At 38.3% G+C, this 12,367-nt stretch overlaps 1 protein-coding gene across 1 annotated transcript in view; it reads left to right on the forward strand.

The window, feature by feature from the left end:
• The window catches only part of LOC127430655 (actin-binding LIM protein 3-like), a 153,136-nt gene that overhangs the window by 77,393 nt on the left and 63,376 nt on the right, over positions 1–12,367 (forward strand). Inside the window, exons 5-6 of the mRNA XM_051680585.1 lie at positions 2,699–2,825; positions 3,029–3,122. Of these exons, the coding sequence (XP_051536545.1) occupies positions 2,699–2,825; positions 3,029–3,122 (221 nt within the window). The remainder of the gene's footprint in view (positions 1–2,698; positions 2,826–3,028; positions 3,123–12,367) is intronic.

Below are 12,367 nucleotides of genomic sequence, written 5' to 3' on the forward strand. Positions count from 1 at the left end.
GCTGGATGGATAAATTTAAAATAATTAATAACTACACAAAAACCTGTTTAAAATGTTACATAATGAAACAAGGTTGTTGACATGAAGCTGTGTTATGCCTTTCCAGTTGCAAAAAAGTCCTACAGCAGTGTCAATCTACAACAAACAGGGGCCAGATTCACGAAAAATTCTTCAGAAGAAAATGGTAGATATACAGAAATACAGTTTAACAAATCAGAGATTAAACTTTTAACCCGTGATTAAAACCTTCATCTGTGATGAATTTTGTCCATCATTTTGTGTAGATCATTAGTACACAGGGCCGATCAAGCAGGTTAAGAAAATGTCTCAGAAGCATGTACAATGTCACACGCCTTAAATATGGCAGCATAATTTAAGAAAAAGGACCGCACGGGTCTCGGATCGAACGCCTCCCCTCGCATCAGTGCTACTGTTGTGGTCAGAAATAAAGAGCGTGGGCTGCCGACTGAAGCGAGTATGATAGAGGAGGGAAGCAATAATGAACACCTGCCGCTTGTAAGCGCTCTCATTAAATGCCGAATTAACGCTCTCCTTCTCTTCGAGAGATCCGTCTGTCCCATGTCTCCGCATGTAAACAATGGGGAAGCGGGTAACCGCGCTGCCAACAAAATGAGCCATCGTACTCGCAAATGTAACTGTGATTATTTTTAAGCAAGGTTTAAAGTTTAGTGCAACAGAATAATTCGATTCCTTGTTGGCGCAACCCACTGTCTGTCTATAAACTTTGTTAAGATTAAAACAGCAGACTTTAACACTGACTAGTGCCAGAAACAACGACACAGTCATTCAGGTGTTGGAATCCTATTAACTAGAAGCTACTGACATGTAACACAAATGCATTGTCACCAGGACTTGCACTCTAAAATGGGCCTTTTAAAATATGATATTATCCTTGGTTATATATGAGAGAAATTGAGATAAACATGTTATCCTTTCTGCTGATGTCAGCCTCTGTTTGCTTGAAGTGTGGAGCGCTTGCTCATTGACCTTGTGAATAAACCACACCCCGCCTGATGGTATTTCTGTAAAATGAGACTGACATTTAGTGGTACCTGCTTTGCTCGCACAAAGTTATGTGTGGATCGTGCAAGGCAAAACCAGTGGAAAGGAAGTCTCAATATTCAAACAAATCGATGAATTGACACAAATAGATGTCAATGAAGTGTGTGTATCTCTTGTTCCACAAATGCATATTCAATGCTTCATAAGGACAATTTGTGTTTGATTTGGAACATCTCCCTTTGGTTGCACACACAAATTGTTATGTGTTTGTACAAAAAGGAACACTTGTATTCACAAATCTGTCTCTATTTGTACAAATTTCAACACATTTATTAAATTATACATTTCACAGATACAAGTTGAAATGCATTTTTCTGAGGGTTGAAATACACATTTGTGAATTTTTTTTAATTTATTTTTAATTTTTTTTATTTTTTATTAATGGGTAGATATGCACACATTTATGAATACATTTAGGACTTATCCATTGGTAGTTGTTTGTGTGTGAGTCGGCCATGGTAAAAACAGCAAAACAAAAGACTCAAAATTCAAATGAATCAAGCAGAATCAACACAAATATACATCAATGGATGCATGCATCACTTGATCCACAAATGCACATTCAATACTTCACAAGACCATTTTGTTTTTGATTTGGAACATCTTCCTTTGGTTGCATACACAAATTGTGATAGATTTATACAAAAGGGAACATTTGTGTTCAGAAATATATCTCTATTTGTACAAATTCCAGCACATTCATTTAATTTAGAATTTCAAGACACAGGGGGCCTGGGTAGCTCAGCGAGTATTGACGCTGACTACCACCCCTGGAGTCGCGAGTTCAAATTTAGGACGTGCTGAGTGACTCCAGCAAGATCTCCTGAGCGACCAAGTTGGCCCTGTTGCTAGGGAGGGTAGAGTCACATGGGGTAACCTCCTCGTGGTCGCTATAATGTGTGGTTCTCGCTCTGGGTGGGGCGCATGGTGAGTTGTGCATGAATGTGGCGGAGAATAGTGTGGGCCTCCACACGTGATACGTCTCCGTGTTAACGCACTCAACAAGCCATGTGATAAGACACGTGGATTGATGGTCTCAGACACGGAGGCAACTGAGATCCATCCTCGACCACCCAGATTGAGGCGAGACACTATGTCACCACGAGGACTTAGAGCACATTGGGAATTGGGCATTCCAAATTGGAGGGAAAAAAAATTCACAGACACAAGTTGAAAGGCATTTGTCTGGATTGTAAGATACATTTGCAACATTTATCAAATTGATGGATAAGTGTGCATGCATTTTTTAATCATTTTGAGTCTAATTTCATCCCATACATTACACATTTTAATGTATTTCAAAATGTATTTTGTCCTCTTTGGCTAAGCCCCATATCCAACCCTAACAATGCCCCTGCTCAGATCAACTCAATTTTGGCTGGGGATGTGCCATACCCAATGTTTTACTGAAAACGTACCCTCTTCTGACAGACTCCAACATAAACAAAAATATTACTGAATGCACCTTAATCTGATTTATGAGGTCAGAGTTCATGTGTCTCCAACCAATTCACTAACTGATTCTCCAGTTTTCCTCTCTCCATCACAGCTAAATAAATCTTGTTTGTCAATTCAATAAAGTTTTATGTGCATAATTTCTTTCTCTATCTTTCAGACTGTGCGGGGTGTAAGGAAGAGATAAAACATGGCCAGTCTCTCTTGGCATTGGAGAAACAGTGGCATGTCAGCTGCTTCAAATGTCAGACCTGTGGGATGGTCCTGACCGGAGAATACATTAGCAAGTAGGGCTCTACTGTGGTGTCTTCTCTCACATTAAACTTTATGTCCCATACTTCTACATATTTAAGTGCTCAGCCAGTCAAAACTCTCGTTAATGTCATCCATATCTTGTCTTGTGAATGACTGTCTAAATATCAAGATCAGACCACCTACCTCTATCCCCTATCAATGATGTGTGATTCTGCTTATCATGTCTGTCTGGCAGGGATGGGATCCCTTACTGTGTATCTGATTACCAAAACCAGTTTGGAATCAGGTGTGAGACGTGTAGAAGGTACATCAGTGGAAGAGTGCTGGAGGTGCGTCTCTGTCACACACACAAAATGGATTACCAATTTTATACCTTGGCAATAGAGCGCAACAGTCTGTAAGTAAAAAATCACATTCGTTTTCTCCATAGAGAAATTTATTTTTACCAATATTAAATGTATAAACCTTTTAAAACAGACCTACCATGAGTTACTGTAGTAAAACTAAAAATCATATTCATGTGGGTAATATGGTTTTACTACAAATACCATATTTCAACTATATTTACTGTAGTAAAACCATGGTTAACTTTTGTGAAAATCAACCATGGTTATTTAAAAACCACAAGATAAACCATGGTTACTACAGTCATGGTTACTACAATATTACTATAAAAAAAAAATCATGGTTTCCACAAAAAAAAAAAAAAAAAAAAAAATACAACATTAAAAAACTTGGTTATAACAATCATGTTTACTACAATATTACTATAGTAAAAATATAGTTTCTGAAAAAAAAAACATAGTTACTACAATAGTACTAAAGTAAAATCATGGTTTCCGCAAAAAAAAAAAAAAAAAAAAAACTTTATTACAATCATGCTTACTACAATATTACCATAGTAAAACTATGTTTTCTGAAAGGAAAAAAAGAAGAAAAAAAAAGAAACATGTTTACTACCGTCATGGTTACTACAATATTGCTATAGTCAATTTGTCCATGGTTTCCACCCAAAATAAAATGCCAATTGTTGTTACTACAATGTTACTATAGTAAAACTATGGTTTCTGCAAAATAAACATGGTTACTACCGTCATGGTTTCTACAATATTACTATAGTAAAATCATGGTTTCCGAAAAAAACAAAAAAAAACCTTGGTTGTTACAATCATGGTTACTACAATGTTACTATAGTAAAACGTCTCTGAGAGGGAAAGAAACATTGCGTAATGACGCAATTGGGACTACATCAGTGAGTCACGTGGTCTGAAGCCTGTATACAATCATACCAATTCATTGGCTGATGGCGCTCAAGCAACGCCCTCAGGGAGCTGTGTCATGGAACCCATATAGGCGGCTGCTTTGGCACAATTTCACAAGATTTTCTGCAACAGACACAATACTATGCAGCAAATAGAGAGTATGGCCAGCAACACAACATCTCGTTTCCTCTCAGGGAACCTGAGCTGCAACTGCTGCCAAGCCGTAACACGGGCAGACAGGGGAATTCATGTGTGATTCTCTATTTCAGCACAACGAGTAACCACTTGATGACGCTCTTGGCTTACCTTTGATGGTCGACTTGCAACCAGCGACACAGTGGAGGGAAGCCCTCCCACCTCCATCATTGTGGCTGACTGAATGGGGTTTAACAATGTTTGCCTTAATTGTATTTAGGCATAATGACTGTCGTCCTGAAGTGTGCTTGCAGCAGGAATGTTTACAGAAAAAAAATCGCTTTCTTGGTGTTTTGAATGGGAAACAGTGTATGAACACTGGGGGAGAGTGCTTGTGCTTATAGTACATCGAATTCCATTATGCCTGTCCAGAGACCCTTTGGCTATGGGGACAGAGGCCAAATTAAATCAGGCAAGTATAAAAAGGGGTCATTCTGAATGTATTTACAGCAGAGGATGCCAGATACACTATCTTCCCTAGCATTAAAATGGGGAAGAATGTGCGAACATAAGAGGAATTGAGTGCAAGCAGGTTTGCCACAATGGCTACAGCATTTATTATGGGGGGAACATTATGTGACATTTATGTGTGTGATTTGTGAATACTTGTGCTTATTATACATCGAATTCCATTATGTCTGTCCCGAGACCTTTGGCCATGAATTCGATCAGGCAAATATAAAAAATGGGTCACTCTGAATGTATTTATGTATTTAAAGCAGAAAACACCAGATAAGAAATTAACATTAATTAGACTTTTTTTTTAACCTACCTTTGATAGGTTATTTTTATACCAATTGACCTCCATAAAACAATTTTGATACCAATTCACCTCCATTGGAGAATTTTGATACTAATATGCCTCCATAGACAAAGTATGTCCCAATGGTTTCTTAAGAAGAAACTATAATCCAGTCCATACATACAGGTGCATCTCAATAAATTAGAATGTCGTGGAAAAGTTCATTTATTTCAGTAATTCAACTCAAATTGTGAAACTCGTGTATTAAATAAATTCAATGCACACAGACTGAAGTAGTTTAAGTCTTTGGTTCTTTTAATTGTGATGATTTTGGCTCACATTTAACAAAAACCCACCAATTCACTATCTCAAAAAATTAGAATATGGTGACATGCCAATCAGCTAATCAACTCAAAACACCTGCAAAGTTTTCCTGAGCCTTCAAAATGGTCTCTCAGTTTGGTTCACTAGGCTACACAATCATGGGGAAGACTGCTGATCTGACAGTTGTCCAGAAGACAATCATTGACACCCTTCACAAGGAGCGTAAGCCACAAACATTCATTGCCAAAGAAGCTGGCTGTTCACAGAGTGCTGTATCCAAGCATGGTAACAGAAAGTTGAGTGGAAGGAAAAAGAGTGGAAGAAAAAGATGCACAACCAACCGAGAGAACCGCAGCCTTATGATTGTCAAGCAAAATCGATTCAAGAATTTGGGTGAACTTCACAAGGAATGGACTGAGGCTGGGGTCAAGGCATGTCAAGGAATTTGGCAACAGTTGTCGTATTCCTCTTGTTAAGCCACTCCTGAACCACAGACAATGTCAGAGGTGTCTTACCTGGGCTAAGGAGAAGAAGAACTGGACTGTTGCCCAGTGGTCCAAAGTCCTCTTTTCAGATGAGAGCAAGTTTTGTATTTCATTTGGAAACCAAGGTCCTAGAGTCTGGAGGAAGGGTGGAGAAGCTCATAGCCCAAGTTGCTCGAAGTCCAGTGTTAAGTTTCCACAGTCTGTGATGATTTGGGGTGCAATGTCATCTGCTGGTGTTGGTCCATCGTGTTTTTTGAAAACCAAAGTCACTGCACCCGTTTACCAAGAAATTTTGGAGCACTTCAGGCTTCCTTCTGCTGACCAGCTTTTTAAAGATGCTGATTTCATTTTCCAGCAGGATTTGGCACCTGCCCACACTGCCAAAAGCACCAAAAGTTGGTTAAATGACCATGGTGTTGGTGTGCTTGACTGGCCAGCAAACTCACCAGACCTGAACCCCATAGAGAATCTATGGGGTATTGTCAAGAGGAAAATGAGAAACAAGAGACCAAAAAATGCAGATGAGCTGAAGGCCACTGTCAAAGAAACCTGGGCTTCCATACCACCTCAGCAGTGCCACAAACTGATCACCTCCATGCCACACCGAATTGAGGCAGTAATTAAAGCAAAAGGAGCCCCTACCAAGTATTGAGTACATATACAGTAAATGAACATACTTTCCAGAAGCCCAACAATTCACTAAAAATGTTTTTTTTATTGGTCTTATGATGTATTCTAATTTGTTGAGATAGTGAATTGGTGGGTTTTTGTTAAATGTGAGCCAAAATCATCACAATTAAAAGAACCAAAGACTTAAACTACTTCAGTCTGTGTGCATTGAATTTATTTAATACATGAGTTTCATAATTTGAGTTGAATTACTGAAATAAATGAACTTTTCCACGACATTCTAATTTATTGAGATGCACCTGTAAATGATGACATGTTTGGTCTATACACAAATCATGACCTACTCTAGTAGTGTGCAGGAAGCCATTATCTGTATTTGTATCTGTATCTGTTCAAATGACAAAATTATCTGTATCTGTCTCTGTATTCATATAGAATTGGGTGTGGGCGGGGCTTAAACCAGAAGTGCGTCAAAACTAAATGAAACGTCCATTTTTAAGTGTTACTCATACATTTATAGTTTCTATTAATAAAATATGTCTTGTAAATGCCTTTTCATAATAATAGTCTAAAAATAATAATAATAATAATTTGTTAATTTGTAGGCTACATTAACTGTGGAATATGTTCTCCTGGTATTTCAGATATTAATATCTACATGAACAGAATTTTTGTTTGTGCATGCATAACAACATTATTCTGGAGGCAAGAGGTGTCAAGCAAAATGTGAAATGTCAAGCACACATTTTGCAGTGAAATTATAATAAAATCAAAATAGCCTAAAAACTGGTGTAAGTCTATCAGGAATTTTTACAATAGGACACCATTATTTTGTTAAATAATAATAATGTTAAATGTATATATAGTTGAAGTCAAGTGCAAATCAATCCCAGAACAACAGCAAAGGACCTTGTGAAGATGCTGGAGGAAACAGGTAGACAACTATCTATATCCACAGTAAAACAAGTCCTATATCGACATAACCTGAAAGGCTGCTCAGCAAGGAAGAAGCCACTGCTCCAAAACCGCCATAAAAAAACCAGACTACAGTTTGCAAGTGCACATGGGGACAAAGATCTTACTTTTTGGAGAAGTGTCTTTTGGTCTGATGAAACAAAAATTTTACTTTTTGGCCATAATGACTATCGTTATGTTTGGAGGAAAAAGGGTGAGGCTTGCAAGCCAAAGAACACAATCCCCACCGTGAAGCATGGGGGTGGCAGCATAATGTTGTGGGGGTGCTTTGCTGCAGGAGGGACTGGTGCACTTTAAAAATAGATGGCATCATGAGGAAGGAAAATTATGTGGATATATTGAAGCAACATCTCAAGACATCAGCCATGAAGTTAAAGCTCGGTCACAAATGAGTCCTCCAAATGGACAATGACCCCAAGCAATCCTCCAAAGTTGTGGCAAAATGGCTTAAGGACTACAAAGTCAAGGGATTGGAGTGGCCATCACAAAGCCCTGACCTCAATCTGATGAAAATTTGTGGGCAGAACTGAAAAAGCTTGTGCAAGCTGACTCGGTTAACAGCAGTTCTGTCTGGAGGATTGGGCCAAAATTCCAGCAACTTATTTTTAAAAGCTTGTGGAAGGCTACCCAAAATGTTTGACCCATGTTAAACAATTTAAAGGCAATGCTACCAAATTCTAACAAAGTGTATGTAAACTTCTGACCCACTGGGAATGTGATGAAAGAAATAAAAGCTGAAATAAATCATTCTCTCTGCTATTATTCTCTCTGACATTTCACATTCTTAAAATAAAGTAGTGATCCTAACTGACCTAAGACAGGGAATGTTTTCTACGATTAAATGTCAGGAACTGTGAAAAACTGAGTTTAAATGTACTTGGCTAAGCTGTATGTAAACTTCTGACTTCAACTGTAGCACCTTACCAGAGTTCAAGAACACTTAACATTTTCAAATTTAGCACAGTTTAAAGAAGAAGAAGAAAGAAAAAAAAAAAAAAGACAGTTTCAGTATCTTTGTTTTGCATAAGGAGGAATTTTCCTAATAGGTGAATACTCAATGGAGCATTTAAACCTTAATGGAACACATTGTTAAATTCCTGACCTGAAGAGCATTTTAACTATAATAAAGTTTTTTTTCTGAATAAAGCCAGTTAATTACCTTAATCGCTGATGTGGATATAAATGTGGTCAACTTTAAGAGACGGAAAGACGAGTTCCAACGTTAAATCACTTCTGGTCAGGTATTTAACATTGTACTCAGGTTTAGGCTATAAATAAATACATGAGAATCATGTGTGAATCGTGTGATACATTAAGTGTATATGATGTCGTATCTTAGTTAATGTTACACTTGACAAGCTCCAGGCACACAATTAACAGAGACCGCAAATGGAGTGGAGACCGCGCCCATCCGATCTGAAATCACAATGTGCGCATTCTCATTCATATGGTTTACACTTTAGAAATATTGACTGCACAGATTCATAAATTCACTGTAATTTTGGATATGTTTATTTAAAATGTCGCTTTATCCTTGTGTTTTTTAAATTATTCAGATGAATCCGTTATACATTTTGAAGTCATTATTCGTGCCTTTCCAAATAAGGTATTCAGCTTTGGGCACATCCCTAACCTACTCGATCATCCATACATGCTAAATCTCGAGTGTCCAATGCGTATCAACGCACGAGGAGAAGCAGGAGCGTGACCGAAGGAGAACTCAAAACACAACTCCTTAACAACGGAAAGACTGCAAAATCAGAGAGTACAGAATTAACACATCTTAAAAGGAGCGAGGAGCGTGAAGTACGTGCCACCATTGAACAGGGACAGAGATAGCATTTGCGTCTCTTCACTCGTCAAAGAAAAGACGGCCGCTCAACCATTTGAGTTTCACACACTCGGCATCTCCTGATAGGACCCAGGAAGAATAGTAACGCTGACGACGTACCTTTCGTGTGGGTAAACAATATTGTAATGGAGAAAAATAATATTTTTTTTTTTCAGCCTCTTAAGTCCCCGGGCTTGAGCACCAGTCACCCGGGAGCTCGCCCGCCACGCAACAGCGTTCCAAAAATGGGAGAGAAAGAAAGAGAGGCCAGGGCAGCGCCTGTGCCTTATTATGTTTCTGTGAACTCACTAGGGTGACAAAATAGAAGAAATTAGGTATTTTTAAACAAGTGCCTACCTTTTCCATCATTTCCGCAATGAAACCAAACCAGCGTTTCCTTGATGGAAAACGGCCTGTGTGACGCGTAACAATGCCAAACTAGGCCGCGTGCCAGATAAAGGAGCGTGTCTCAATGGCAAGAACAGTGCATCCATCTGGAGGGAGAGAGAAACACAAGGAAAAGTCTGGTGCCCGTCCTCAGTCCTTCTTCTTATGACAAGAGCTGGAGTCAAGGCTCATATGGCTCCTTTCAAAGACCGCATGGTTTGACAGAGCGTCGATGAAGCGCCATTGGGCCTGTTTAACAATGCGGTTGAATCCGCACACGAACTGCTCATTTCCAACGACGTCCTCATATGTTGTCACTCAAAAGGGAGAACATAGTCCTCGCTTCGGCGTGAGTCGCTAGTAACAAAATCGGTTAGAGAAATTCGTGCACTGAAGTAATAAAATCTGGCGAAATGGTGCCAAAGCAGCCGCCTATATGGGTTCTGTGACACGGCTCCCTATGGGCTTAAGCGCCATCAGCCAATGAATAGCCGTGATTGTATACAGGCTTCAGACCACGTGACTCACTGACTTAGTCCCAAATGCGTCATTACGCAACGCTGATGTTTCCTTGAAAGGGAACTATGGTTTCTGAGGGAAAAATATTTGGTAATTACCGTCATGGTTACTACAATATTTCAACACTTACAATAGTAACACCATGGTTTCTACTCAAAAAAACATGGTTACTACAATCATGATTACTACAATGTTACTATAGTAAAACTTTGGTTTCAGCCCAAAGAAACAAACAAGACAAAAAAACAGGGTTATTCAAATCATGGTTACTGCAATATTACTATAGTAAAACCATGGTTTCAGACAAAAAAATTAAAGTTAAAAATTACATTGGTCATTACAATCATGGTTACTACAAAATTGCTATCGTAAAACTATGGTTTCTGAAAAAAAAAAAAAAAAACATTGTTACTTCAGTCATGGTTACTACAATGTTACTATCGTAAAACTATGGTTTAAAAAAAAAAAATCGTTATTAATATCATTCATGGCCAAAATGATGCCCTACACAGTGCTATGTGACCGCTAATGGGTCCTTGAATAATGTATAATGTGCGTGGAAGGGCATCCAGTGGAGGTCCCGGTGCCCCCCTAGGGAGTTAGTGCCCTACACAAACTGCATAATATGTCTATAGGGAGTGGCAGTACAGCAATCATTTTTACTACACTATTACTATAGTAAAATTATGGTTTCTGCAAAAAAAAACATGGTTACTACCATAATGGTTACTACAATATTACTATAGTAAATCTATGGTTTCCGGCAACAACAAAAAAAACATGGCTAATACAATCATGGTTACTACAATATTACTATAGTAAAACCATGATTAATTTATTGCAGGGAAATGCAAGTTATTGCTAGGGAACGCTAACTTTAATGTGAGGGGTCAAAATATTTAAGAAAAAAATTCCACTTTTTCCTCTAAAGGGCGCCGTCGTTTGTTTGTGTTTTACTTAAAATCAAAGGTTGCTTTGTTGTGATTTATCACAGTGCTGGTTGGTTTGGTTCATGGCTTATAATCCTTTATTAAAAACTTGAAATGCCTACAGAGGAAATGAATGGGGAAAATACTTGACTGCTAAAAGGCTGTTGAAAAAGTGGGTTCTCACTATTGCATGCTAATATATGATAGTTGATGAATGTATAGTTTTTTGTAAGAGGTAACACTAATTCACCTGGGCAGTTTTCATTGTTCAATTCCTTTGGCCAATACTTGACTGACAGTCTTTGGTAAATACTTGGTTTTCCTCATTTTAACTCGTTAATGAATTATTCTTTTAGTTTTCATTATTAATGTGGTAATCTGTCCGCTCTCTGTCTGTCTCTCTCTGTCTGTCTCTCTCTCTCTCTCTCTCTCTCTCTCTCTCACTCTGTGGTTTAAATATTGTTATTTGGCACAATATCAATAGCAGCAGATGATAAATAACAGACAGCCCTTATACTTGACCTGTATGACTAATTTCTCAGATTACAGAATTAGTGACAGATATACTGGCCAGGCCAATTTATCAGCAGATATATTTGGCTTATATAGATTAACAGAAATATGTAAGTTCCAAAGTCTGCCAACAGCCTTGTCAATAAATATATGAAAATTCTCTTACCATTTACTCACCCTCATTCCACCCCAAATGTGTATGAATTAGTTGTTGGTGTACATGGTCGTCTGTGTTCCACGACTGTTACCAGGTCCTTAAATAACGTGTAAGGTGCGAGTAAGGGCAGCCAGTGAAGTTTCTGGTGCCTCCTAGGGTAAGATGGTGCCCCCCTAGGGTGCCCTACACAGACTGCATAATATGCATTAAGGGACCGGTGGTACTGAGTATATTTATGCATTAACTTTTGTTTAATGACTTTGGCTTTTACTTTGTTACGCATTACTCAACAGTAAAAATCAGAACTAAGTTTTTCTGGGGTGCACATTGTCATATAGATTTGTCTTATTGATTTAACCTACTGGTTTTGTTGTATAAAATATTCTATGGTCAGGAGCGGTTTGCTTATTTTCCTTCCCACTGAGAGTTCACTGACCCCATATCACAGTAAATAGTCCAAACAAATTATATTTAAACAAAACACTAATGCATAATGAATGTATAATAAGTTTTAGCGGGGTAAAATTAGTTTTTTAATTCGATATTCATTGAATATTCGCCTTGGGTGTGTAAGGGACCGTCTGAAAAGTCCACACACTGCACTAAAACACCACTGGTGTCTAAG

Source organism: Myxocyprinus asiaticus, chromosome 40, assembly GCF_019703515.2.
Source record: "Myxocyprinus asiaticus isolate MX2 ecotype Aquarium Trade chromosome 40, UBuf_Myxa_2, whole genome shotgun sequence".
Lineage (NCBI taxonomy): Eukaryota > Metazoa > Chordata > Actinopteri > Cypriniformes > Catostomidae > Myxocyprinus > Myxocyprinus asiaticus.